General features: G+C 38.5%; 1 protein-coding gene across 1 annotated transcript in view; it reads left to right on the forward strand.

The window, feature by feature from the left end:
- NPAT (nuclear protein, coactivator of histone transcription) overlaps positions 1-25,111 on the forward strand; it is a 54,385-nt gene that overhangs the window by 12,858 nt on the left and 16,416 nt on the right. Inside the window, exons 2-10 of the mRNA XM_086679211.1 lie at positions 6,104-6,222; positions 10,573-10,633; positions 13,372-13,444; positions 14,955-14,995; positions 16,265-16,492; positions 18,010-18,091; positions 21,220-21,307; positions 21,842-21,933; positions 22,014-22,101. Coding sequence (XP_086535337.1) covers positions 6,104-6,222; positions 10,573-10,633; positions 13,372-13,444; positions 14,955-14,995; positions 16,265-16,492; positions 18,010-18,091; positions 21,220-21,307; positions 21,842-21,933; positions 22,014-22,101 — 872 coding nt within the window. The remainder of the gene's footprint in view (positions 1-6,103; positions 6,223-10,572; positions 10,634-13,371; positions 13,445-14,954; positions 14,996-16,264; positions 16,493-18,009; positions 18,092-21,219; positions 21,308-21,841; positions 21,934-22,013; positions 22,102-25,111) is intronic.

Below are 25,111 nucleotides of genomic sequence, written 5' to 3' on the forward strand. Positions count from 1 at the left end.
TGGGATTTTCATAGATGCCTTTATCAGGTTAAATTCCCTTATATTCCTAATATTTGCATCATGAAAAGATACTGGAATTTGTCATGGTTTTTCTTATGAGATAACATGGTTTTTGTTCTTTATTAATATATAGGGTAATGGTTACTAGATACTTAATATCGTGTGTTACATGGATTTATTTTTGTTTTATTGAACTGGTCTTGCATTTCTGGCACAATTGTACTTTGTCATGGTGTATAATCATTTTTAAATGTTACTGAATTTATTTTGTTAGTATTATGTTGAGAATTATTACATCTACTTTCTCTTGGGGTATATTGGTGTGTAGTTTTCTTGTGATGTTATTGTCTGGTTTTATTATCAGATTATTACTACCACTAGCAACTGAATTGGGAAATCTCTATTTATTACTTTTTTTAAAAGAGTTGGTGAAATTTTTTCAGTGTTTGATAGAATTCACCAGTGAGGCCATTTGATCCTAGGCTTTTCTTTGTGAAAAGATTCTTTATTACAGTTAAATCTCTTTACTTGTTTTAAGTCTGTTCAGATTTTCTCTTCTTTCTTGAGTCCGTTTAATGTCTCTGTAAGAAGTATCTGTTTTACCTGGGCTCTCTAAATTGTTCATAGTACATACAACTATTCATAGTATCCCTTTATAATCCAGTTTATTTCTGTAATTTAATAGTAATGTCCCCCCTTTTCATTTCTGAATATAGGAATTTAAGTCTTCTTTATCAGTCTCATTACAGATTTGTTGATTTTTGTTAGTCTTTTCAGATAATCAACTTTTAGTTTCATAGATTTGTCTCTTTTGTTATTCTCTTTCATTTTTTTTTTTCTACTCTATTTTCTTTCTTCTGCTTTCTTTTGGGTTTAGTTTGCTCTTCTTCTAGTTTATAAAATGGAAGGATAGGGTATTGGTCTGAGATATTTTGTCTTTTTTTAAAGTTTTTATTTATTTATTTTGAAAAGAGTACATGCAGGAGGGGCAGAGGGAGGGAGAGAGAAAAATCCCAAGCAGGCTCCAGACTGTCAGCACAGAGCCTGACACAGGGCTCAAACCCATGAAACATGGGACCATGACCCAAGCCAAAATCAGGAGTCAGTTGCTCAACTGATTGAGCCACCCATGCTCCCCCAGGATTTTATCTTTTAAATACAGGTATTTACTGGGACGCCTGTGTTGTTGAGTTAACCCAGCGTCTGACTCTTGATATAAGCTCAAGTCTTGATCTCAGAGTCATGAGTTCAATCCCTGCATTGGGCCCTGAGCTGGACGTGAAGCCTGCTTTGAAAAAAAAAACAAAAAACAGGTATTTAAAGCTATAAATATGCCACTAAGCACTGCTGTAGTTGTTTCCTGTTTGAGCATGTTGCATTTTTGTTTTTGTTTATCTCAAAATATTGTCTCCTTTTGTTTTCTTCTTTGATGCTTTGATTATTTAAGAGAGTGTTGTTTAATTTCTGAGTATTTGTGGGGCGCCTGGTTGACTCAGTCGTTTGAGCGTCCGACTTCACCTCAGGTGATCGCAGGGTTCGTGGGTTCAAGCCCCACGTTCGCTCTGTACTGACACTTCAGAGCCTGGAGGCTGCTTTGGATTCTGTGTCTCCCTCCCACCTCCCCCTTTTGCACTCTCTCTTTCTCAAAAATAAATAAACGTTAAAAAACTTTTTTAAAAATTTCTGCATATTTATGAATTTCTTATTATTGATTTCTAATTTCATTCTGTTAGGGTCAGAGAGTATCCTCTATATAATTTCCATCAATTTTTAAATTTATTATATGTCCTAATACATAGTTTATCCTGGAAGATGTTCACATACACCTGAGAAGAATGTATATTCGGCTATCGTTGGGTGTAGTACACTATAGAAGTTAGGTCTAGTTGGTTTATAGTGTTCAAGTCTTGTTTCCTTATTGAACTCTCTAGTTGTCTATTCATTATTGAAAGTGAGACATTTTTGGGGCGCCTGGGTGGCGCATTCGGTTAAGCGTCCAACTTCAGCCAGGTCACGATCTCGTGGTCCGGGAGTTCGAGCCCCGCGTCAGGCTCTGGAGCCTGGAGCCTGTTTCCGATTCTATGTCTCCCTCTCTCTCTGCCCCTCCCCCGTTCATCTCTGTCTCTCTCTGTCCCAAAAATAAATAAACGTTGAAAAAAAAATTAAAAAAAAAAAGAAAGTGAGACTTTTTTGAAGTGTATAACTTTTATTGAATTGTCTAGTTCTTGTTGCACTTTTGTGACTGTCTCCTGTGTGTTTTGTGTATCTTTTGAATGATTGGATATTTTTTCGCCATCTTTGCCCCTACTAACAATGTTTGTCTTACTTTGTCTGATTCATTGTAGCCTCTTCAGCTCTTAGTTCCTGTATGAATGGTGTATCTTTTTCCATCCTTTTATTGTAATCCATTATTTAAGTGTTTATTTCTAGAGGAGGGAGAGTGAGTGGGTGAGGGGCAGAGAGAGAGAGAGGGAGACAGGGGATCTGAAGCAGGCTCTGTGCTGACAGCCCAGAGCCCCATGTGGAGCTGGAACTCACAGACTGCGAGATCATGACCTCCTGAGCTGAGGTCAAACACTTAACCGACTGAGCCATCTAGGCGCCCTGAGAGAAGGAATATGAAACAGGCTCCACAGTCAGCATGGAGCCCGACATGGGGCTCAATCCCACAATCTGGGGATCATGATCTGAGCCAAAATCAAGAATGAGATGCCCAACCAAATGAGCCACCCTAGGGGCTCCCCTAGGATTCCCTTTAATATTTCTTATAGAGTGAGTCTGCTAGCAACAGTGCGTCTGGGTTTTGTTTTGTTAATGTGGAAATATCTTAATTTGTCCAATTTGAATGAGCTTTGCTGGTCTCAGTTGACTTTTTTGTTAGCATTTTGTATGTGTCATCTCCCTGCCTGTGGTATCTGGTTTCTAATGAGAAAAAAGCCATTAATCCTACTGCAGATTGCTTGTATGTGATGAGCTGTTTCTGATTTCAAGATTCTCTCTTGGTGTTTTGACAGTTTGAGTATGCTGTGTCTAGGTGTGGATTTCTTTCACTTGATCCACTCGGAGTCTATTGGCCTTCCTGCATGAATAGATTAACGTGTTTACAAAAATTTTGGAGGTTCATTATTTGTACATTATTTCTTCAAATAGTCTTGCTTTTTTCTGTGTCTCTTCTCTTGGGACTTTGATAATGCATGTCTTGGTACAGCTGATGATACGCCACAGCTCCCAGGGACTCTGTTCATTTTTTTGCGATCCTATTTGTTTTTGTTCCTTATGCTGGATACAGATCATCTGATCTGTGTTCAGGTTCACTAATTCTTTGATCTGCCTCAAATCTGTTGAGCCCCCCTCTAGAGAATTTCTCATTTTAGTTCTACTTTTCAACTCTAGAATTTCTACTTGGTTTTTATTTTGTTTATGCTTTTTGTAGAATTTCTGTCTTATTTCTCTTTGGTGAAACATTGCTCTCATAATCTTTTTAGGTATTTATGAATAGTTTTCTTTAATTCTCTGAACTTATTTAAAATAGCTGACTTTTTAAAAGTTTTAACTATAGTGTCTTGGTTTCCTTAGGAATGATGTCTGTTGACTACTTTTATTTCCCCTTGCATATGAGGCATACTTTCTTGTTTCTGTGCGTGTCTCATAATTTTTTGTTGAAAATTTGACGTTTTAAATAATATAATGTGACAACTCTTATAATCAGACTCTCTTTGTTACTGCACTTTATTGCTTCAGTAGTGGCTGTGAACTGCTGCCTGAACTAATTCTGTAAGGTCTATAGTCTTTAAATTTATATCCTATGATTGGAGAATGATTTTTTTCATTTTTTAAATTTATTTTTTTTAATGTGTATTTATTTTTGAGAGAGAGAGAGGGAGAGCCAGAGCTTGAGCAGGGGAGGTCCAGAGACAGCGAGAGACACAGAAATCGAAGCAGGCTCCAGGCTCTGAGCTGTCAGCCCAGAGCCCAACGCGGGGCTCGAACTCACAAGCTGTGAGCTCATGACCTGAGCTGAAGTTGGACGCTTAACCGGCTAAGCCCCCGAAGCGCCCCCATCCCCCTGCCTTTTTTTTCATTTTTTAAATGCTTGCTGTCAGTTAGTCTCCCTTTGTTTACCAAGGGGCTCTGTGTATATTGGGCACACTTCAACATTCAGCTAAACCATTGACGACTCTGCCTGAGCTTTCACTTCCTGCTTCCGCAGAGCCTTACCTAGTAAGCCAGAGGCGAGGGCTTGGGGCCTTGTCACGTATATTCTGAGTATGCACGTTGCCCTACAGTTGCACGTGGCCTCCTACTATCTCAGGAATATATCCTAGCTTTTCATAGCCTGCCATGTACTCTTCATGCCCCAGCTTTTTTTTTCCTTTTAACTTTTTTGAGTTAGCTTGTTTGTCCTACTCTTCTGTCACAGGCAGCTGTAGTGTTTAGCAATTCGTGCCGGTAGTTTTAAGCAAACATCTTAAAGAAGTTTCTTTGCACTGGGTAAATTCGGATTCATCTCAGAGACAAGCCATGCAACCAGAGTTTTACAGGGAATTTTCACACAGATCACATTATGACAATTTCTGGAAATGAGTCTTTGGAAAAATTTCAGCATATCCAGCCCCTCCATTGGCTGCTAGGCTGTTTGTTTTAATTGTGATTGCAGGCTATTGACTTTCAAGTATATATTGCTCAGCTAGGGAGATGATCATGAGAATAGAGCTAGTTTAAGTGCCAAGATGTTCCTTATACGTGATGTTCATCTATTTTTCTTTTTTTTTTTTTTTTAATTTTTTTTTCAACGTTTTTTATTTATTTTTGGGACAGAGAGAGACAGAGCATGAATGGGGGAGGGGCAGAGAGAGAGGGAGACACAGAATCGGAAACAGGCTCCAGGCTCCGAGCCATCAGCCCAGAGCCCGACGCGGGGCTCGAACTCATGGACCGCGAGATCGTGACCTGGCTGAAGTCGGACACTTAACCGACTGCACCACCCAGGCGCCCCCATCTATTTTTCTTAAATGCTCTCAAAACTTTGATTATATTCAGAGTTTTGTGACCTTTTTTTAATTGTGCTAGCGTTCTCATTTCTTTTATGGACGAGAGGATTTTTGGAGGTCCTTATGTTGCCATTCCTACTGAAACTGCTAAGATTTTAGAAATTTAAACTGAGAGATACAGGAAGTGATGGAAGGGCTTTACACATGATCAAAGGGCTTTACACAAGGGTTTAATTTCACCAGCTTTGATCCACAAGTCAAGGCAAGTGTGATGTTTTATACATGAAGCACCTTAGTTCTGCAGAATATAAGTGATTTTTTTTGCCCTATATTCACAATGCTTATTTTAACAGAATGGAAGAACCTGGTCTCCCAGGATCTTATCCAATGTTCTTTCTGTACTATACTACCTTTTTTTAGTGGTTGGTAATGCTAAGAAACAAAACAGCAAGGATAGACTGACTGCTAGTCAGGTCGTATGTGTGCAGGTACCAAGCACTGATACGTAAGATTGTTCCATAAATGTTGGTTAGATGTAAATGCTAATAAAGTTCTTGTTGAAATAGTGTTTTGACTCCCAAAGGGCATAAATTAAAAATCAAAAGAGTGCCGTTCTTGCCTTTCTTGAAAAGTAGGTCTTTTGTTCATTTTTCTCTTAAACCAGTAGGCAAATAAGTGAAATGTACAAGTAAGCAGAAATTTTAGGAGAATGTAGTATTTTTTGATAAGCCAGTAAGTTAATTTATACTCTATGCCAACCTTGTGAGTATGGAGTTCATGGAATAGAAGAACATTTATCATTTCCTTATTAGTTCTCCTGTTATTTATCATTATTTTATTCTCTTCTAAGCATTACCGGGTGTTGGTTGCTGTTTATCAGACACCTTATATTTCTCATTTACCTGGAGTTTTTTCCATCAAACAGCCATCTATTCTATGAAGACTACTTTGTACTGAAGCCCATACTGGTGGTTCTGGGCAAGGCTGCAGAATCCCAGCACATTCTACCTAAGGGTTCATTTGTGATATGAAACTGCTGTAGCATTTCAACAGCATTTTGGTAAAAATAGAGAAGCTTACTGGCATCACCTAAACTTCTGTTTTTCATTTAGGTTACTTGCAACAGGAAAACCTCACTTCTACCTGCCAGACTTTTATTTTGGAAAGTTCAAATTTAAAAGAATATGCCGAACATTGTACAGATGAAGGTTTTATCCCAGCCTGCTTACTGGTGAGTGATGTGTTCCTTACAGGAAATATTTCCTCACTGGCCAACATGAGAGACTGTAAACACAGTCTTAAAATCAGCTCATTAGCAGTATCAGAATTCGTAAAGATTTGATAGTATTCATGCATGAGTGGAAAGACCCAGAGAAGGCCAACTCTTCTTTTCACACATTTATTTCACACAATCACAACTTTGCCTCTAAGAATCAGTTTCAAAATGACTCTCTCATTTCTAATTAATTCCACTACTGTTTGTCTTGAGGCTCACTTGTTTTCTGCTTGCTATGGACTAAAATATTTGTGTCCCTCAAGATGCATATGTTGAAACCCCATCACCAGTGTGATGCTATTTGGTAGTGGGATCTTTGAGAATTAATTAGGTTTAGATTGGGTCGTGAGGTTGGGCCCCATGTGTTGTGATTATTGCCTTTGTAAGAAGTGGAAGAGAGAGATCTCTCTCCTTGAATAAGCACAGAGGCGATGACTAGAAGCCAGGAAGGTGGCCCTCACCAGGAACTGAATTGGCTGGCACCTTGACCTTGGACTCGCTGGCCTCCAGAATAAGAAATGCCTATTTAAGCCACCTTCTATATAGTGTCTTACAGTTAACCAATTTTTTCCTGCATCTGGTTGCTTACTTTAGATAAATAAAAAACAGGTATTTTGTTATCTGTGTTGTCACTTCAGCTGTGCTGACAGCTCAGAGCCTGGAGCCTACTTCATATTCTGTGTCTCCTTCTGTCTCTGCCCCTCCCCTGCTCACAGTCTGTCTCTGTCTCTGTCTCTCTCTCTCAAAAATAAATAAACATTAAAAAAAAAAAAAAGATTACTAGACCAACAGAGCATCATTGGGAATACAGTGGGTGTATTTTGTAACCACGTTAGTTGACATAGTATTTTGTTAATTTATTTTAAACATGCCTCCTTAGATTCATTTCAGCTGTCACAAACAACATTCTTTTCTGTGGAGGAAACCTGAAAAGACAAGTAAAACTGCTAGAGAATATCAAAGATAGTGCATTCATTTAAGATGTCCATTCTCCCCATTTTGATCTATAGATTCATTACAATTAAAATCCCCATAAGCATTTTTATAGATAGCAGCAAGCTGATTTCTAAATTTCATGTGGAAAAGCAAAGGGACTAGAATACTCCAAACCGTTCTTAAAAAGGATAAGTTGGAAGAGTCCTGTTACTTAATTGTAAGACTTATTAATGAGTTCTGGTCATCATGATCCGGTGATGTTAGGCAGAGGTTTGGCACTTACATCAGTGGAACAGAATAGAGCCCAGTGTAGACCCATGCAAAACTGATTTGTGATTGAAGTACAAAGGGAATTCACTGGAGATGGTAATTTATCAACAAATGGAGATAGAGCAATAATCATGCAGATTCAAAAAAAGATTCTCTACACATACATCATACAAAGACTACCAAAGTGGATAATAGACCAAGTGTACAGCATAGAACTATAAGACTTTTCAGGGGGCGCCTGGGTGGCGCAGTCGGTTAAGCGTCCGACTTCAGCCAGGTCACGATCTCGCGGTCCGTGAGTTCGAGCCCCGCATCGGGCTCTGGGCTGATGGCTCGGAGCCTGGAGCCTGTTTCCGATTCTGTGTCTCCCTCTCTCTCTGCCCCTCCCCTGTTCATGCTCTGTCTCTCTCTGTCCCAAAAATAAATAAACATTGAAAAAAAAATTTAAAAAAAAAAAAAAAAAGACTTTTCAGGAGAAAATTTATGTTAACTTGGATTTGATGGTGAGTTTTAAGTATGACACTGACAAAAAGGAAAAATTGGTAAATTAAACTTCCTAAAAATTTAAAAATTTTGCTGTACAATAGACTGTTCAAAGAATGACCAACCATAGGCTGGAAAAAAAAAATTACATTATCAGTTATGTGATAAAGGATTTGTACCCAGAACACCCTTTTAAAAACTATTAAAATTTTTTTTAATGAAATTATTTTGGGGGTGCCTGGGGGGCTCAGTTGGTTAAGCATCCTACTCTTGATCTCGGCTCAGGTCATGATCTCATGGTTCGTGAGTTCGAGCCCCACATCAGGCTCTGTGCTGACAGCTCAGAGTCTGGAGCCTGCTTCAGATTCTGTGTCTCTCTCTCTGTCTTTCTTCACCTCCCTTGCTCTTACTCTGTCTCTTTCTCTGTCTCTCTCAAAAATAAACATTAAAAAAAAAAAAAAACAACCTCTTTAAAAAGAAAATCTTTTTTTTTTTAATTTTTTTAATGTTTATTTTTGAGGAAGACAGAGAGAGAGTGTGAGTGAGTGGGGGAGGGGCAGAGAGAGAGAGACACACACACACAGAATCTGAAGCAGGCTCCAGGCTCTGAGCTGTCAGCACAGAGCCCCATGCTGGTCTCGAACTCATGAGCCTTGAGATCATGACCTGAGCCGAAGTCGGGCACTCAACCAACTGAGCCACTCAGGTGCCCCAAAAAAGAAAATCTTTTTAAAGGGCAAGGGATCTGAAGATGGCAATAAGCTAATTTAAAAACTCCAAATCATTTGTCATTGGGAGAATGCAAATTAATACTCTAAAGAGATACCAACAGGGGTGCGTCCGTGGCTCAGTCCGTAAAGCCTCTGACTTCGCCTCAGGTCATGATCTCACCGCTTGTGAGTTTGAGCCTCACGGGGGCTCGATGCTAACAGCTCAGAGCCTGGAGTCTGCTTCCAATTCTTCTGTGTCCCTCGCTCACTCTGCCCCTTCCCCGCTCATCGTCTGTCTCTCTCTCTCTCAAGAATAAGTGAAACATTAAGAAAAAGAGATACCAGCATATATATATTAGAATGGCTACTGTAAAGAACAGTTTAAAAACTGTCAGATCATTAGCAGTAATGGTGCAAAACAGCAGGAACTCACATTTATTGCTGCTGAGAATGTAAAATCATACAACCACTTTGAAAAACAAATTGGCAGTTGTTTATAAAGGTAAACATGTGTTCCCCATGTGACCCAGCACTCATACACCCAGATACTTAATCCAAGTAAATTGCAAAACATGTTCACACAAAAGCCTGCACACTAATGTTTATCTGTGATGGTCAAAAACTGAAAACAACCAAGGTGTCCTTTAGCCAATAAACGGATAAACTGTGGTACAGCCATAGAATGGAATACTACTAAACAGCAAAAAGCAAACATGCTGTTGACTCAAAAAGTGTGAATGAATCTTAAATAAATCCCTCTGAGTTCTACTAAATTAGCCATTCTCAACAAATAATGAAAATGTAATGTAGATAATGGGAGCCAGGTTTCTCTGTGAGAAAGAACGTACAAAAAAGATTAAGAATGGTCGCGGGGGTGGGGCACCTGGGTGACTCAGTGGGTTAGGTGACCAACTTTGACTCAGGTCATGGTCTCACAGTTTGTGGGTTCAAGCCCCACTTCAGGCTCTGTGCTGACAGCTCATAGCCTCTAGCCTGCTTCGGATTCTGTGTCTGCCTGTCTCTGCCCCTTCTCCACTCACTCTTGTGCACTCACATTTCTCTCTCTCTCTCTCTCTCTCAAAAATTAATATTTTAAAAAGAATTTTTTTTCAAAGAAAGGGCAGATTAGGAGTGGGTCCTTACAGTTTTAAAACTTAGGGGACTGGATCCCTCCCTTGCAGCTGAAAACTGCTTTTCTGCCTTTGGACTATCTTAGCTAAAAAAACATAGTCTTAGTGTCTTATTCAAACAGACAAGGTCCTTGGGGTGCCTCGGTGGCTCAGTCAGTTAAGCTTCTGGCTTGGGCTCAGGTCATGGTCTCATGGTTCATGAGTTTGAACCACACGTCAGGCTCTGCACTGATGGTGCGGAGCTTGCTTTGGATTCTCTCTCTCCCTCTCTCTCTCTCTCTCTCTGCCTCTCCCCTGCTCACTCTTCACTGTCTCTCTCAAAATAAATAAATAAAATTTTTTTAAAATTTCAAACAGGCAATTTTCTCGACTCGTGGAAGATTTGATGCAACTCCTAACTTTTTTTTTTTTTTTTCCACGTTTATTTATTTTTGGGACAGAGAGAGACAGAGCATGAACGGGGGAGGGGCAGAGAGAGAGGGAGACACAGAATCGGAAACAGGCTCCAGGCTCCGAGCCATCAGCCCAGAGCCTGATGCGGGGCTCGAACTCATGGACCGCGAGATCGTGACCTGGCTGAAGTCGGACGCTTAACCGACTGCGCCACTCAGGCGCCCCTGCAACTCCTAACTTAAGTGACTCTTTATTTTTGATAACTTGTTCTTCACCCCCATCAAAAAATCCAGGTCTTTTATAATGTTATATAGACGTTCTATGGTGGAAGATTATTGGCAGTGTTGCACAATTTTTGTAATGCTTGATTTTTTTCTTTTCAGTCCTTGTTTGGAAAAAACTTGACAACAATTCTGAATGAATATGTAGCTATGAAAGCAAAAGGTAAGAATTCAAGTTCAGGGATTCTTTTTATCTAATTTTTAAGTAGAAATAATTTTTAAAGGATATTAACGCCTCTTGCAAATCAAAGGAAAACTTTTCAAAAAACAAAACAAAGCAAAAAACTTATCTCCATTACGATGAGAGAAGTTTTACTGGGAAATACCTAATTAAAAAGTTTGCATTTATATTGAGAAATTGTAAAAATCTGAATGCTGATGAATGTAACAAAATAAATTTTGTAAAAAATAAAACTCCTAAATGTAGGTCTCTGCCTTGATGAACAGCATTGCTACGTGTTAGAGAATTTCAAGATAACATTTTAAGTCCTTTGTAGTCTAAATCTGCACACAGGACCCAGTCATAAAATTCTGATTTATATTAACCAGAATATAAATTAATACTTACCTAAGTTAATATTTTAAGGGGAAAGTTAAAATTGTTTTATTCTCTAATATTATTTTTGTAGCTCAGAACATTAACAAGAATTACCATAAAACAATAGCATTGAAAAAAAGGAAAGATGCTTCATGTTTATTGAGTATTTGTCTGTAGGCAGCTTTGTGCTAGATGTTTTCATATGTTTTGTAAACAGTCCTTAAACTAACCCAGTAAGAGGTATTTATTGTTAAAATCCATTTTTATTGTTAAGATCCCAGGAAACTGAGAATTAAGCCAAACAACTTTTCCCAGATCGCAGCCCTAGAAACTACAGAGAGTAATATTAAATTTTTTTTAAATGTTATGTTTGTTTATTTTGAGACAGAATGAGTGTGAGCTCGGGAGGGGCAGAGAGTTGGGGGGAGAGGGAGAATCCCAAGCAGGCTCCGTGCTGCCAGCACAGAGCCTGAAGCAGGACTTGATCCCACAAATCGTGAGATCATGACCTGAGCCAAAATAAAGAGCCTGATACCTAACCAACTGAGCCACCCAGGTGCCCCTCTACAGGAATTTTTACAGTGTAAATAACATCAAAAACTATATGCTATTGCAATATGAACATTTAATCCCATTTTTATGTTGGGTAGCTTTCTCTGGTTTGAGTTTTTTGTAAGTATATGGTAAAGATTTTAAATATCCTATAAGTTCCCCAACACTGTGGACTTTAAGAGCATATCCTAAAAAAAAAAAAAAAAAAATCATTTCTCAGGAATCTTACCTGTAACTTTTTTTTTTTTTAATTTTTTTTTTTTTCAACGTTTATTTATTTTTGGGACAGAGAGAGACAGAGCATGAACGGGGGAGGGGCAGAGAGAGGGAGACACAGAATCGGAAACAGGCTCCAGGCTCTGAGCCATCAGCCCAGAGCCTGACGCGGGGCTCGAACTCCCGGACCGCGAGATCGTGACCTGGCTGAAGTCGGACGCCCAACCGACTGCGCCACCCAGGCGCCCCGTGTAACTCTTAAGTATAGTAAGCGGTGGTGCTTTTTTCTTTTTTTTAATTTTTTTTTTTTTTTTAACGTTTATTTATTTTTGAGACAGAGAGAGACAGAGCATGAATGGGGGAGGGTCAGAGAGAGGGAGACACAGAATCTGAAACAGGCTCCAGGCTCTGAGCTGTCAGCACAGAGCCCGACCCGGGGCTCGAACTCACGGACCACCAGATCATGACCTGAGCCGAAGTCGGCCGCTTAACCAACTGAGCCACCCAGGCGCCCCAAGCGGTGGTGCTTTTATTGAGGGGTTGCTGACCAATCACAGTAATTTGGACATGAAAAAATTGGTTGTGGAAAAATAATTTCCATACTCACAGGAGTTTGCATAACCTTTATGAAATTTATTATAAATCACATTATTTTAATTCACTTTTAAATGTCACATGTTGTCAAATAGAACAGATTTAAGATAGTTTGTCCTTGGGGCGCCTGGGTGGCGCAGTCGGTTAAGCGTCCGACTTCAACCAGGTCACGATCTCACGGTCTGTGAGTTCGAGCCCCGCGTCGGGCTCTGAGCTGATGGCTCAGAGCCTGGAGCCTGTTTCCGATTCTGTGTCTCCCTCTCTCTCTGCCCCTCGCCCGTTCATGCTCTGTCTCTCTCTGTCCCAAAAATAAATAAACTTTGAAAAAAAAAAAAGATAGTTTGTCCTTTTGGGCGCACCTGGCTGGCTCGGTCAGTGGAGCATGTGACTCTCGATCTCAGGGTTGTGAGCTCACCATGTTGGGTGTAGATTATTTAAAAATTCTTAAAAATCTTTAAAAAAAAAAAGGAAATAAAATAGTTTGTCTTTTATTTAATACAAAGAAGATATATTGGGGCGCCTGGGTGGCGCAGTCGGTTAAGCGTCCGACTTCAGCCAGGTCACGATCTCGCGGTCCGTGAGTTGGAGCCCCACGTCGGGCTCTGGGCTGATGGCTCGGAGCCTGGAGCCTGTTTCCGATTTTGTGTTTCCCTCTCTCTCTGACCCTCCCCCATTCATGCTCTGTCTCTCTCTGTCCCAAAAATAAATAAACGTTGAAAAAAAAAAATTAAAAAAAAAAATACAAAGAAGATATAAAATCGTTCTTAAAAAGCTTCAGAGACTTTACAGATGTCCATTTCCACTCATTGAGTCAGATAGTCAGTGGCTTGAGAAAAGAAAGAAGTACAGCTTTGCAGGTCATTTTACAAAGTAGGCTTATTTCCTAGTTTCCAACATAAGGTCAACAGTTGAGAGAAAAGGTTTTTTCCTTGTTGATTTTGTGACCAAATGAAGTGATGAATTTTCTTCAGCCATATTCATTAACTTTTCTTCTTCCCTAGAAACATCAAATGATGTTCCAGCAATTATGTCCTCTCTGTGGAAGAAGTTAGACCATACGCTTTCCCAGATCAGGTAATAAATAAAAAGCCTGTATAGTAAAGTTATCAGAACATGCATGATGATTTGGGAATGCAAACACATGCAGAAAGCTCTTCAGATTTAAATCTTATGACCCACACAGTGCACTTCTGTAATACTGATCTAATTGTAAATTTACTCCAGAGGTTATGGATATTCCTGTTTTTATTGGAATAATTTGAAATAAAATACATATTTAATAAAATGTTTAGAAATAAGGAAATTGAGACTTACACATGTTTAATGATATTCCCAAAGTCCCTTAGCAATTTAGAGGCAGCTCTCTGGGTACAATATAAATCTAATCCAGCCTTGTGTGAATTTCCTTACACAGTTGAATCTTCCTTACTCATGCAAAGAATTGATGTGTTGAATTCGTGCCTCATTGGTTCTTCCCCTGTATAAAATGCTACTTGTGGAATTTTCTAATTTTGGAATTTTCTCATGCTACTAATATGCACCTTTTACCGAGGTCATGGCCATGTAATGCCTTACTGGTAAACAGCTCTTACCTAACTTTAGAGTGTAGTATAAAAACAGTTTCTTACCCTTTCTCCCAGAGAAAGTGGAACACTCAGCATAAATGCAGCAGGGGGCTTCATTTCCTTCCCAGTTTAAACTGCTGAAATGGCTTCAAATGCTTTCTGTCTAACTCTATCACATCTTATTTGGTTCTCTTACCTTTATTCCCCCTTTCTTGACTTTTTTCTCCCCTTTCAGATAATCTTCAAAGACATTCAAAATTTAATTAGCACCTATAAATATTTATAAGTTACTGAGATGTTTTGTTGAGATGCTACATAAAAATAAAAGGCTCTTAGTCAAATATTCTCCAAGATTGGTGTGTGTGTGTTATTAAAAATGCTTTTTCAATTTAGTAAGTTTTATTGCTCTTTTTCATAGAGACTAATTTAACAGATTTCCCAGGAAGAGAGCAGTGTCTGTGATTGGGTAACCAGTTCGTAATAAAAGGAGAATCACCTTATACTGTGAATTTTCTTATATGTTTGCTTTCCTGTTTGTTTTCCTTCTTTGTTAGACACTGGATAAAATAGTTTTATAAGTAGTAAATTTGTTAAAAGCAGGATATTCTTTGAAATTAACTTCGGGATTCTGACGTATTTATGTATGGAGTCCTATGTGAAATGAAGAATTTCTTTGTGAAGGTATCACTAGTGATAAAAGGTAATTAATAACTACAGAATTTTATCCATGGCTTCCTTAAATATATAGACTTCCTAAAGTCAAGTCGAATTCTTAATGGGATGTCAGAGTTCTCTAACGCTTACCGCATTGGATAAAAACTTGATTATTAAAATTCGGTTTGTGTGAGTGTGTTAACATGCCACCATTCTAAAGCAAGTAAGATTGGTCACCCCTCAAAAACATGTGCGTATCTTTTTTATCTGAGAGAGGTCTATTATCTTTTAATTCAGTTTACTTCAGGTCTAACTGTTAATAAACTAGACCGTATCTTTTAACATCTAACTCTTTTATTTGTTAGGAGCATGCAAAGTTCCCCAGGGTTTGTTGCCAGTCAGAGAGGTAGGTATTCAGCTTTATAAATAATGTTTAGCATTAATTCAGACTTAAACTGTCAAATTTATGCTAAGTATATATTTTGTTTAAACTACCGCTCTTTGGGGCACCTGGGTGGCTCAGTCGGTTGAGCGTCCGACTTCGGCTCAGGTCATGATCTTGCACTCCATGAGTTTCAGCCCTGTGTCGGGCTCTGTGCTGACAGCTCAGAGCCTGGAGCCTGTTTCAGATTCTGTGTCTCCCTCTCTCTCTGACCCTCCCCCGTTCATGCTCTGTCTCTCCCTGTCTCAAAAATAAATAAACGTTAAAAAAAAAATTTTTAACTACTGCTCTTTGAAGTACAGTTATTACCATAATAGGAAATTATATTGTAGAAAAGAGCATTTGAAGTACTCCCTGTTTTTTTTCATTGACTCTAATGTATTCATGTCTTTAATTCTCATTTCATTGGTTTGTTTCTTAATTTGTAGAGGTGTTATCAGTATGAATTACTAAAGAAATATACTCATAGATTTATAAACTTTGTGTATACAGTTGACCTTTGAATCACACTGCTTTGAACTGGGTGGGTTCACTTATTCACAGTTTTTTTCTGTAAATAAATACAGTACAGGAATATAAATGTATCTTCGCTTCCAATGACTTTGTTAATCACATGTTTTCTTCTCTAAGGCTACTTTGTTGTAAGACTACAGTATAATATAACATACAGAATATGTGTTTAATTGTTGGTTATCGGTAAGGCTTCTGGTCACCAGTAGGCTATCAGTAGTTAAAGTCTGGGGGGAGGGGCGCCTGGGTGGCTCAGTCGGTTAAGCGTCTGACTTCGGCTCAGGTCACGATCTCACCGTTCATGAGTTCGAGCCCCACGTCGGGTTCTGTGCTGACAGCTCAGAGCCTGGAGCCTGTTTCAGATTCTGTGTCTCCCTCGCTTTCTGCCCCTGCCCCCCTTGTGCTCTGTCTCTCTCTGTGTCAGAAATAAATAAACATTAAAAAAAAAAAAAAAAAGTCTGGGGGAGTCAGAAGTTGTATTTGCATTTTTGACTGTGCAAAGGGTCGGTGCTCTTAACCCCTGTGTTCAAGGGTCAACTGTATGCATTTTAGTTTGTTTCATACGAAATTAACACCTAAACTTAGTTGTTACTTTCAGGGGCTCTTTTTCAATCTATAGCTCTAACATGTTATTAAATAGTAGGATGTGTATCACATAGACTTGTTAAAATTGCCAGAGCACTCTGACACTGAGTTAATTTTTTAAATTCTCCTGTGTTGCAGTCCGAACAAGAAGTGGAATTGCAGAAATCAAAAGGCAGAGAAAGCTCGCGTCTCAAGCGGCTCCCGTCAATTCAGAGTTGCTGACTTTAGCGTATCTTTCGGGACAATGTCCTGCTACTACTCCTTCAACAGCCACACAGCTTGTCCGGTCAGCTGGCCAGATTACAGCTCCTGTGAGGTCAAATTTTGTAGTGGTTAACCATTCACAGTCACAAGACACTGTGGCCAGTGAGTTTAAATTTTGTTCTCTGAGTTTTGTTTTTAATCACATTGTGTAAATAGATGATATATTACTGTCTTTATAAATTGTAAAGTACTATAAACTGGAACAGACTTTGGGTAAGTTTGTCTTAAAGTGAGCATGTTGTTATACTTAGAAAACATTTCAGTCTAGAATTCTTATCTCTATTCTGAGGTCCAACCTTGAACTTTCTTCTAATTCTCCGTTTTCTACATTAATAGAAAAGACTTGTGTTATATTTGATTTTAAAAGTAATACACAGTAAATCTGACCGCCTCCTTATATTTGTTCATGCCAGTCTCCTAGAACGAACAGTGTTCTTCCAGTTCACCTCCATCTTTATCTACATGTTGAAAATCATTCATATTCTGTGACTCTTAGAGCTGGAGGTACACTTAGAGATCGTCTAGTATAGCTTGCTTGTTGTGTACTTGAAATGGTTGAAAACACCTGATACTAAGGGGCGAAAAGCTATTTAATAACAGAGTTGGGATTAAAATTCAGATGCCAGTCTCACTTAGACAAGTTTTCTTTCTCTTCTGTGTAGCTGAAACTTACTGCCATCCATGACATCCTCCCTCATTTCCATCTCTTCTCCAACCTTTTTTACACCCCTGGGTAAAAACATGTAGTATATACACACTCTAGTGTACGCTTAGTTTACAATTCTTACACTTCCTCCAGTCTGCCATGTTTTGTTGAGACTGTGTTGTACTTAATTGTAAAACCTGAAGTCAGACAATGGGGCGCCTCAGTGACTCAGTCAGTTGAGCGTCCAACTTTGGCTCAGGTCACGTCTCATGGTTCGTGGGTTCGAGCCCCGCGTCAGGCTCTGTGCTGGCAGCTCAGAGCCTAGAGCCTGCTTCAGATTCTGTCTCCCTCTCTCTCTGCCCCACCCCCCACCTGCACTCTGTCTCTCAAAAATGAATAAATGTTAAAAAAAAATTTTTTTTAATCTAGGGGAGCCTGTTTATAATGACAAAATACTGAAAATAATCTGAATCTTGTCTGCTCAAATGGTGGTCAGTGGACCAGAAGTATCAGTATTACCTGGGAGCTTGTCAAAAATGTATAATCTTGGGGCACCTGGGTGGCTCAGTCAGTCAAACGTCCGACTTCAGCTCAGGTCATGATCTCTCAGTTTGTGAGCTCGAGCCCTGCGTCAGGCTCTGTGCTGACAGCTCACAGCCTGCATCCTGCTTTGAATTCTGTGTCTCCCTCTCTCTCTCTGTGCCCCTCCCCCACTTATGCTCTGTTTCTTTATCTCGCTTAAGAATAAATAATAATAACATTAAAAAAATTTTTTTTTAAAAACCTGAAGTCAAACAATAGATATTACTCATTCTAATATATTCTACAGCGCCTTGCACATAGTGAAGCATTCAGTGTATACTAACTGAATTTAATATAAAATAATCATTATGTGATGCTGCTTATTCCATTAATTCAAGTTTAGAAATCTATTCCATGTCCTTGACTTAATACTTTTTTTCTTGAAATACAGCTGGAGAGTCTTTAAGTATCATTCCTGGTCCTCAGGAAAGGAAAACTCAAGCCAGTGTAATGTCTCCTGCTAGACGTAAAAGGTAAATGCCTTTTAAAAGGAAGAGTTTCTAATAACCATTAAAATTAAATAAGAATTACACCAGGATATTTACATTATGAATAAAATAACAAGAATGGATTCACTCCTTGAGAGTATTTACTATTATATTCATTGCAAAATGCATTTTTTTTCCCACATTTTAACCTCCTTGATATCTAGTTGTATCTTATAATCAATGGCTTATCACTGTTTTGTTGGAAATCTGTTCTTTCTAAAATAGTGCATAAAAATATGTCTTAAAATTGGTACTATCAGATTTTTTTAAGTAGGCTGTTTTTGAGTAAATATAAATAATACTGGCATTTTCACAAATAAATATTTAGAGTCTCAAAGTCAGAACTCTTTTCAGGAAGCCTTTGAGATCAAAGTTCTTTCTGTACTTAGCCCTGTGTCTTTGTTTGAAGGATATTTCAGAAAAGAGAGAGAATAGCTTTTAAATGCTTTTTCTGATTTATTAACTGCCATGCCATGGGTATTTTTGTTACGGTTTTTACTTGGTTGTCTCCCATTCAAGGCTGACCTCCCCCCTCTTTATTGTTTTAATAGTAAAATAACGATAACAGTATCTAACATTTATAGAAACCTTGGCCCTTTTTCTTAATTTATTTATTGTTTAATTTACATCCAAGTTAGCATATGGTGCAATAATGATTTCAGGAGTAGATGCCTTGATGCCCCTTACCCATTTAGCCCAACCCCATCCTACAACCCTTCCAACCCTCTGTTCTTTAAAAGTCTGTTATGTTTTGTTCCCCTCCCGTTTTTATATTATTTTTCCTTCCCTTCCCTTATGTTCATCTGTTTTGTATTGTAAATTCCTCATATGAGTAAAGCCATATGATATTTATCTTTCTCTGACTAATTTCGCTTAGCATAATACCCTCCAGTTCCATCCACGTAGTTGCAAACGGCAAGATTTCATTCTTTTATTGCCGAGTAATACTCCATTGTATATATACACCACATCTTCTTTATCCATTCATCTGTCGATGGACATTGGGTTCTTTCCATACTTTGGCTATTGTCGATAGTGCTGCTATAAACATCGGGGTGCATGTGCGCCTTCGAAACCACATACCTGTATCCCGTGGATAAATACCTAGTAGTGCATTTGCTGAGTTATAGGGTAGTTCTATTTTTAATTTTTTTGAGGAACCTCCTTACTGTTTTCTAGAGTGGCTGCACCAGTTTGCATTCCTGCCACCAGTGCCAAAGAGATCTCTTTCTTGCATCCTCATCACCATCTGTTGTTGCTTGAGTTGTTAATGTTAGCCATTCTGGCAGGTGTGAGGTGGTGTCTCATTGTGGTTTTGATTTGTATTTCCCCGATGGTGAGTGATGTGGAGCATTTTTTCCTGCGTCAGTTGGCCATCTGGATGTCTTCTTTGGAGAAGAGTCTATTCTGTCTTTTGCCCATTTTTTCACTGGATTATTTGTTTTTTTGAGTGTTGAGTTTGAGGAGCTCTTGATAGATTTTTGGATACTAACCCTTTACCTGATAGGTCGTTTGCAAATATCTTCTCCCATTCCGTCATTTGCCTTTTAGTTTTGCTGATTGTTTCCTTCACTGTGCAAAGCTTTTTTATTTTGATGAGGTCCCAATAGTTCATTTTTGCTTTTGTTTCCCTTGCCTCTGGAGACATGTTGAGTAAGAAGTTGCTGTGACCGAAGTCAAAGAGGTTTTTGCCTTTCTCCTCGAGGATTTTGATGGCTTCCTGTCTTACATTGAGGTCTTTCATCCATTTTGAGTTTTTTTGTGTGTATGGTGTAAGAAGGTGGTCCAGGTTCATTCTTCTGCATGTTGCTGTCCGTTTTCCTAGCACCATTTGCTGAGGAGACTGTCTTTATTCCATTGGATATTCTTTCCTGCTTTGTCAAAGATTAGTTGGACATACAGTTGTGGGTCCATTTCTGGATTCTCTTTTCTTTTCCATTGATCTGAGTGTCTGTTTTTGTGCCAGTACCATACTATCTTGATGATTACAGTTTTGTAGCATAGCTTGAAGCCCGGGATTGTGATGCCTCCAGCTTCGGTTTTCTTTTTCAAGATTGTTTTGGCTATCTGGGGTCTTTTCTGGTTCCATACAAATTTTAAGATTGTTTGTTCTAGCTCTGTGAAGAATGCTGGTGCTATTTTGATAGGTATTGCATTGAATATGTAGGTGGCTTTGGGTAGTATCAACATTTTAACAACGTTTGTTCTTCTGATCCAGGAGCATGGAATATTTTTCCATGTTTTTGTGTCTTCAATTTCTTTCGTAAACTTTCTCTAGTTTTCATTGTATAGATTTTTCACTTCTTTGGTTATGTTTATTCCTAAGTACTTGATGGTTTTTGGTGCAATTGTAAGTGGGATCAATTCCTTGATTTCTCTTTCTGCTGCTTCATTGGTGTAGAGGATAGCAAACAATTTCTGTGCGTTGATTTTATAATCTGCGATTTTGCTGAATTCATAGATTAGTTCTAGCAGTTTTTTGGTGGAATCTCTTGATTTTATAATCTGATTTTGCTGAATTCATGGATCAGTTCTAGCAGTTTTTTGGTGGAATCTCTTGATTTTATAATCTGTGATTTTGCTGAATTCATGGATCAGTTCTAGCGGTTTTTTGGTGGAACCTTTTGGTTTTCCATATAGAATATCATGTCATCTGCGAAGAGTGAAAGTCTGACTTCCATCTGGCCAGTTTGGATGCCTTTTATTCCTTTGCATTGTCTGATTGCTGAGGCTAAGACTTCCAATACTTTGTTGAATAACAATGGCGAGAGTGAAACCTTGGCCTTTTTATGAAGTCTTTTCACATACTTCACTTTATTCAATTATTTCATAAAACTAATAATACAGTTGGTCTTATCCCATTAAAAAGTAGGTCAAAGAGTCAGAACCTACCTTGCTTCAGACCACATAGTAAGTGGTAAAGCTGGACCTCAGATTCATTTTTTATTAATCCAAATTTAGTAATGCTTTTCTGTTCTACTGCCCTTTGTTCCAACCACAAAGAGGAAAAATGCCTGGTGTTCTGTGATCTTAAGATTTGTGTCTGCATATGTAATTATCATTGAATCTGTTTTTCATGCTGGTTAAAAGACAAGCTTTAAAATGTGTTTCAGTGAATCTCAAAGGAAAAGTAACACTCTGTCTGGGCCTCATTCAACAATACGGAATTTCCAGGATCCAAATGCATTTGCAGTAGAAAAAGTAAGTGACCTTACCAAGCTTTGCAACTTGAGACCTTCCTGAGTTTTAAAATACTGATAGAGAAACGGGTATATATATTTAGTGTGTATATGCATTTGTGTGTTATAATATTTCTACAACACTGTGCAGAGGAATTGCCTTCAGATAGAGAGTAGTAAAATTTATGAGTAGGGGACAGTCCATTTAGATTAGGTCACATGAGCAAATGCACCAAGTGCGAAACAGTGTAATGTTCGGGAAACTGTAAATATCTTGTGGGTGCTGGCTTATGCGATACAAAGGGCATTTTACTAGAGGCAAATTATTTGAAACCTTGTATAAAAAGATAAAGAGCTTGGAATTGTGTTTTGTAATCAGTTAAGAAAGGCTTGGTAAAGGATCTGTGAAAACAATTGTAAAGTGTTGTATTTGAGTATTAATATGGAGGGAGCCACAATTTCGGGGTTTCCACCTAGATTTATTAAAACTATCCTCGCTGTCATTTACTGGAAGCTCTACCCTATTCTTTTTTCTAATATTGACTTTCTTTTCCAGCAAATGGTTATTGAAAATGCACGAGAAAAAATATTAAGTAACAAATCTCTTCAAGAAAAGCTTGCAGAAAACATTAATAAATTTCTGACTAGGTAAGCTATGTGTGTTTAAAATGCTTAATTGTTTTCACCTAACTGAGAGCTATGATAAAATTTTTCTTTCTGTATTACAGTGACAGCAATATTGCTCAAGTACCTAAGCAAACAGAGAGCAACCCTACAGAACCAGAGACTTCAATTGATGAGCTCCTGGGACTTCAGGTACAGGTTACGGTGTGTGCATATAGTGCATATGCTCATAGTTACCATTTTGGTTTCATTTCACATCCATTGCCAACAGATTAGATGTATAAAATTACTTAAAATAATAATTTTAGAGATTTTCTTCTTTATCTAAATGTAATATAATGTGTTCCTGAAAACGTGCTAGTGAATTTTCAAATAATCAGTGTAAATTGCATTGTGTAAATGGTAAAAGGAGTAAGACATCCTAAGCCATCTAATATCTCCAGTTTCTCCATGTATCACTAAAGCTGTCTGCTATAGCTGTACAGCCCTTGTCCTGGATATCCAAGTATTTAATACTTTCAGGTACCTGAGTGGGTACATGGGTGCACAGGAAGCAACAATACGATACAGCGTATATTTAAATTAGATTCCTTTTACCTGCTACAGACTATGTTAAAATGTGAGGGAACAATGAAGTTCTACGTTAAAGATATTTAAGGATTCCAAATAAAATGAACAAGACCCTTGAAAAAGAAAGGTTACTAACTAGTGTGACCGCTTACCGCTAACAGAAGGAAAGTGGGGCTGTAGTCACTTGGGCTGCTCAGTGATAGTGAAGATGGAGGACTGTAAGCTGGTGGAGGGAGAATATAATATTGTATCTTTGAGATTTGTTCCTGTGCAAATACTTTCTCAAGAGCGGCAGAGATTTGTGACTGTAGCACATCCTTTCGCTTGGGCTCTCACTCAGTGTAATCAGTGCTTGTTGCCATGCCCACCAATTGAATTCATTGTAGCAGGTTTGCTTCAGATGAATTCTGGGTCAAACCACTGAATTATTTTATTTTATTTATTTATTTTTTGTCCGTTCTTTCAGAATACTTTAAGAAAATTTTCTAGGCACCTGGGTGAGTCACTCAGTTGAGCGTCGTCTGGTTCTTGGTTTTGGCTCACACCATGATCTCACGGTTCATGGGATCAAGCCCTGCCTGGGGCTCTGTGCTGTTAGCATGGAGCCTGCATGGGATTTTCTCTCCCTCTGTATCCCTACCCTGGTCAAACTTTGCTCTCTCCCTCTCTAAATAAATAACTAAATAAATAAATAATTTTTAATTATGATATTTTCCCATAGTGAAATTCTGTAAATTTAACGAAATATAAGTTGGGTTTTTGTTTTGTTTTGTTTTGTTTTGTTTTGTTTTTTGGTGGAGAGAGAGCATAAGTACGGGAGGGGGCAGAGAGAATCTTTTTAATGTGAGAGAGCGTAAGTAGGGTAGTGGGGTGGAGGTGGGGAGGGGAGAGAGAGACAGAGAATCCTGAGCAGGTTCCACGCTTAGCATGGAGCCCAACACAGGGCTTGATTCCATGGCCATGAGATCATGACCTGAGCTGAAATCACGAGTCAGCCACTCAACCACCCAAGCCACCCAGGCACCCAGAGAGAGAAAGAAAGAGAGAGAAAGAGAGATTCTTAAGTAGGCTCCATGCTCAGTGCGCTGTCCATTGTGAGGCTGGATCCCGTGAACCGTGCGATCATTACATAGGCTGACATCAAGAGTCTGATGCTCAACTGACTGGGCCACCCAGGCGCCCCTAAATAACTTTTTACAAGAATAGCAAGACATATTGCCCAACTGAGTAGTAAAAACATCAGATACACTAAGAAGTGATTAGTTAGTTGTATGAATAGGTGAAGTAGAAATTTTTAAGTAGTTAAAAATCTTTGTGACCTTGGAGTAGCAAGATATTTTTACACATAAAAAATTTAAAAAAAGAAAAAAAAGCTTCCTTAAAATTTAAAATACCTGCTTGTTAAAAGCATCATTAAAGAAAATATCAAACCACCAACTTGGAGAAAATATTCATAATACATTTATCTGACAAGTTTGTATCCACTGTATAAAAAGAGCTCCCACAAATCAGTAGTAAAAAGATAAACCACCCATTTTAAGAAATGGGCAAAAGGCTGGGAGAGACAAAAGAAGATAGAGGAATGGCTAATAAGTCTATAAAAAGATAACTTTATTTGTCATTTGGGAAATGAAAGTTAAGAATACAATGAAGGGTGCCTGGGTGGCTCAGTCAGTTAAGTGTCTCATTCTTTTTGGCACAATTCATGATCTCATGGTTTGTGTGAGTTCGAGCCCCGTGTCCGGCTCTATGCTGACAGCTCAAAACCTGCTTGGGATTCTCTCTCTGCCCCTGTCCTGCTCATGTGCTTACTCTCGCTCTCTCAAAAAAATAAGTAAACTTTAACAATAAAATGAGATACCCTTTCACTCACTACAGTGGCTAAAAAGTTAAAAATCTGACAATATCAAATGGAGACAAAGATATGAAACACCTGGAACTCTGAAAGATTGCTGATGGAGGTTATGAATGGTACAGCCTGCTTGGAAAACTGATAGTTTACAAAGTTATGTATACACCTGTATACCTTCCTTTTGACCTAGCAATTACGAGGCTGCTTACCCAAAAGAAATAAGTATATGTTTACAAAAGGACTTCTGTAAGAATGTTCACCAGATGTCCATCAGCACAAAAAGGAATAAACAAATTTTGACAGCCATGAAATAGAATACTGGTGAACAGTAAGAAGGAATGAGCGCGTGGTGGAAATGTTTTACTTTTGTTTTGTTTTGTTTTCCTTAAAGATTTTATTTTTAAGTAATCTCTACTCTCAATGTGGGGCCCGAACTCACAGCTCTGAGATGAGCCCTGGGTGTCGTAAGACATGAATCAATCACTGGGTTCTCCTCTTGAAGCCAAGACTACACTGTATATTAACAAACTTGAGAATAAGAAATAATAGTGATAATAGTAATAAAATAAAATCCAGATTGACAATCTTTGTTTCTTAAACTAGAAAAAAAATAAGAGTCAAAGTCTCCCCCGACTGAGACAGCCAGGAGCCCCATTTTAACGTTTTTTATTGGAGTAGTGGTTATATAGTCCTTAAAATTCTCAAAGCTCATTGAGCTGTGGTCTTAAAATCTGTGCCTTTTATTGTGTGTAAATTCTACTTTGATTTTTAAAAATAGTT

The sequence above is a fragment of the Puma concolor genome, chromosome D1, assembly GCF_028749965.1.
Source record: "Puma concolor isolate L17-30 chromosome D1, mPumCon1.1.hap2, whole genome shotgun sequence".
Taxonomy (NCBI): Eukaryota; Metazoa; Chordata; class Mammalia; order Carnivora; family Felidae; genus Puma; species Puma concolor.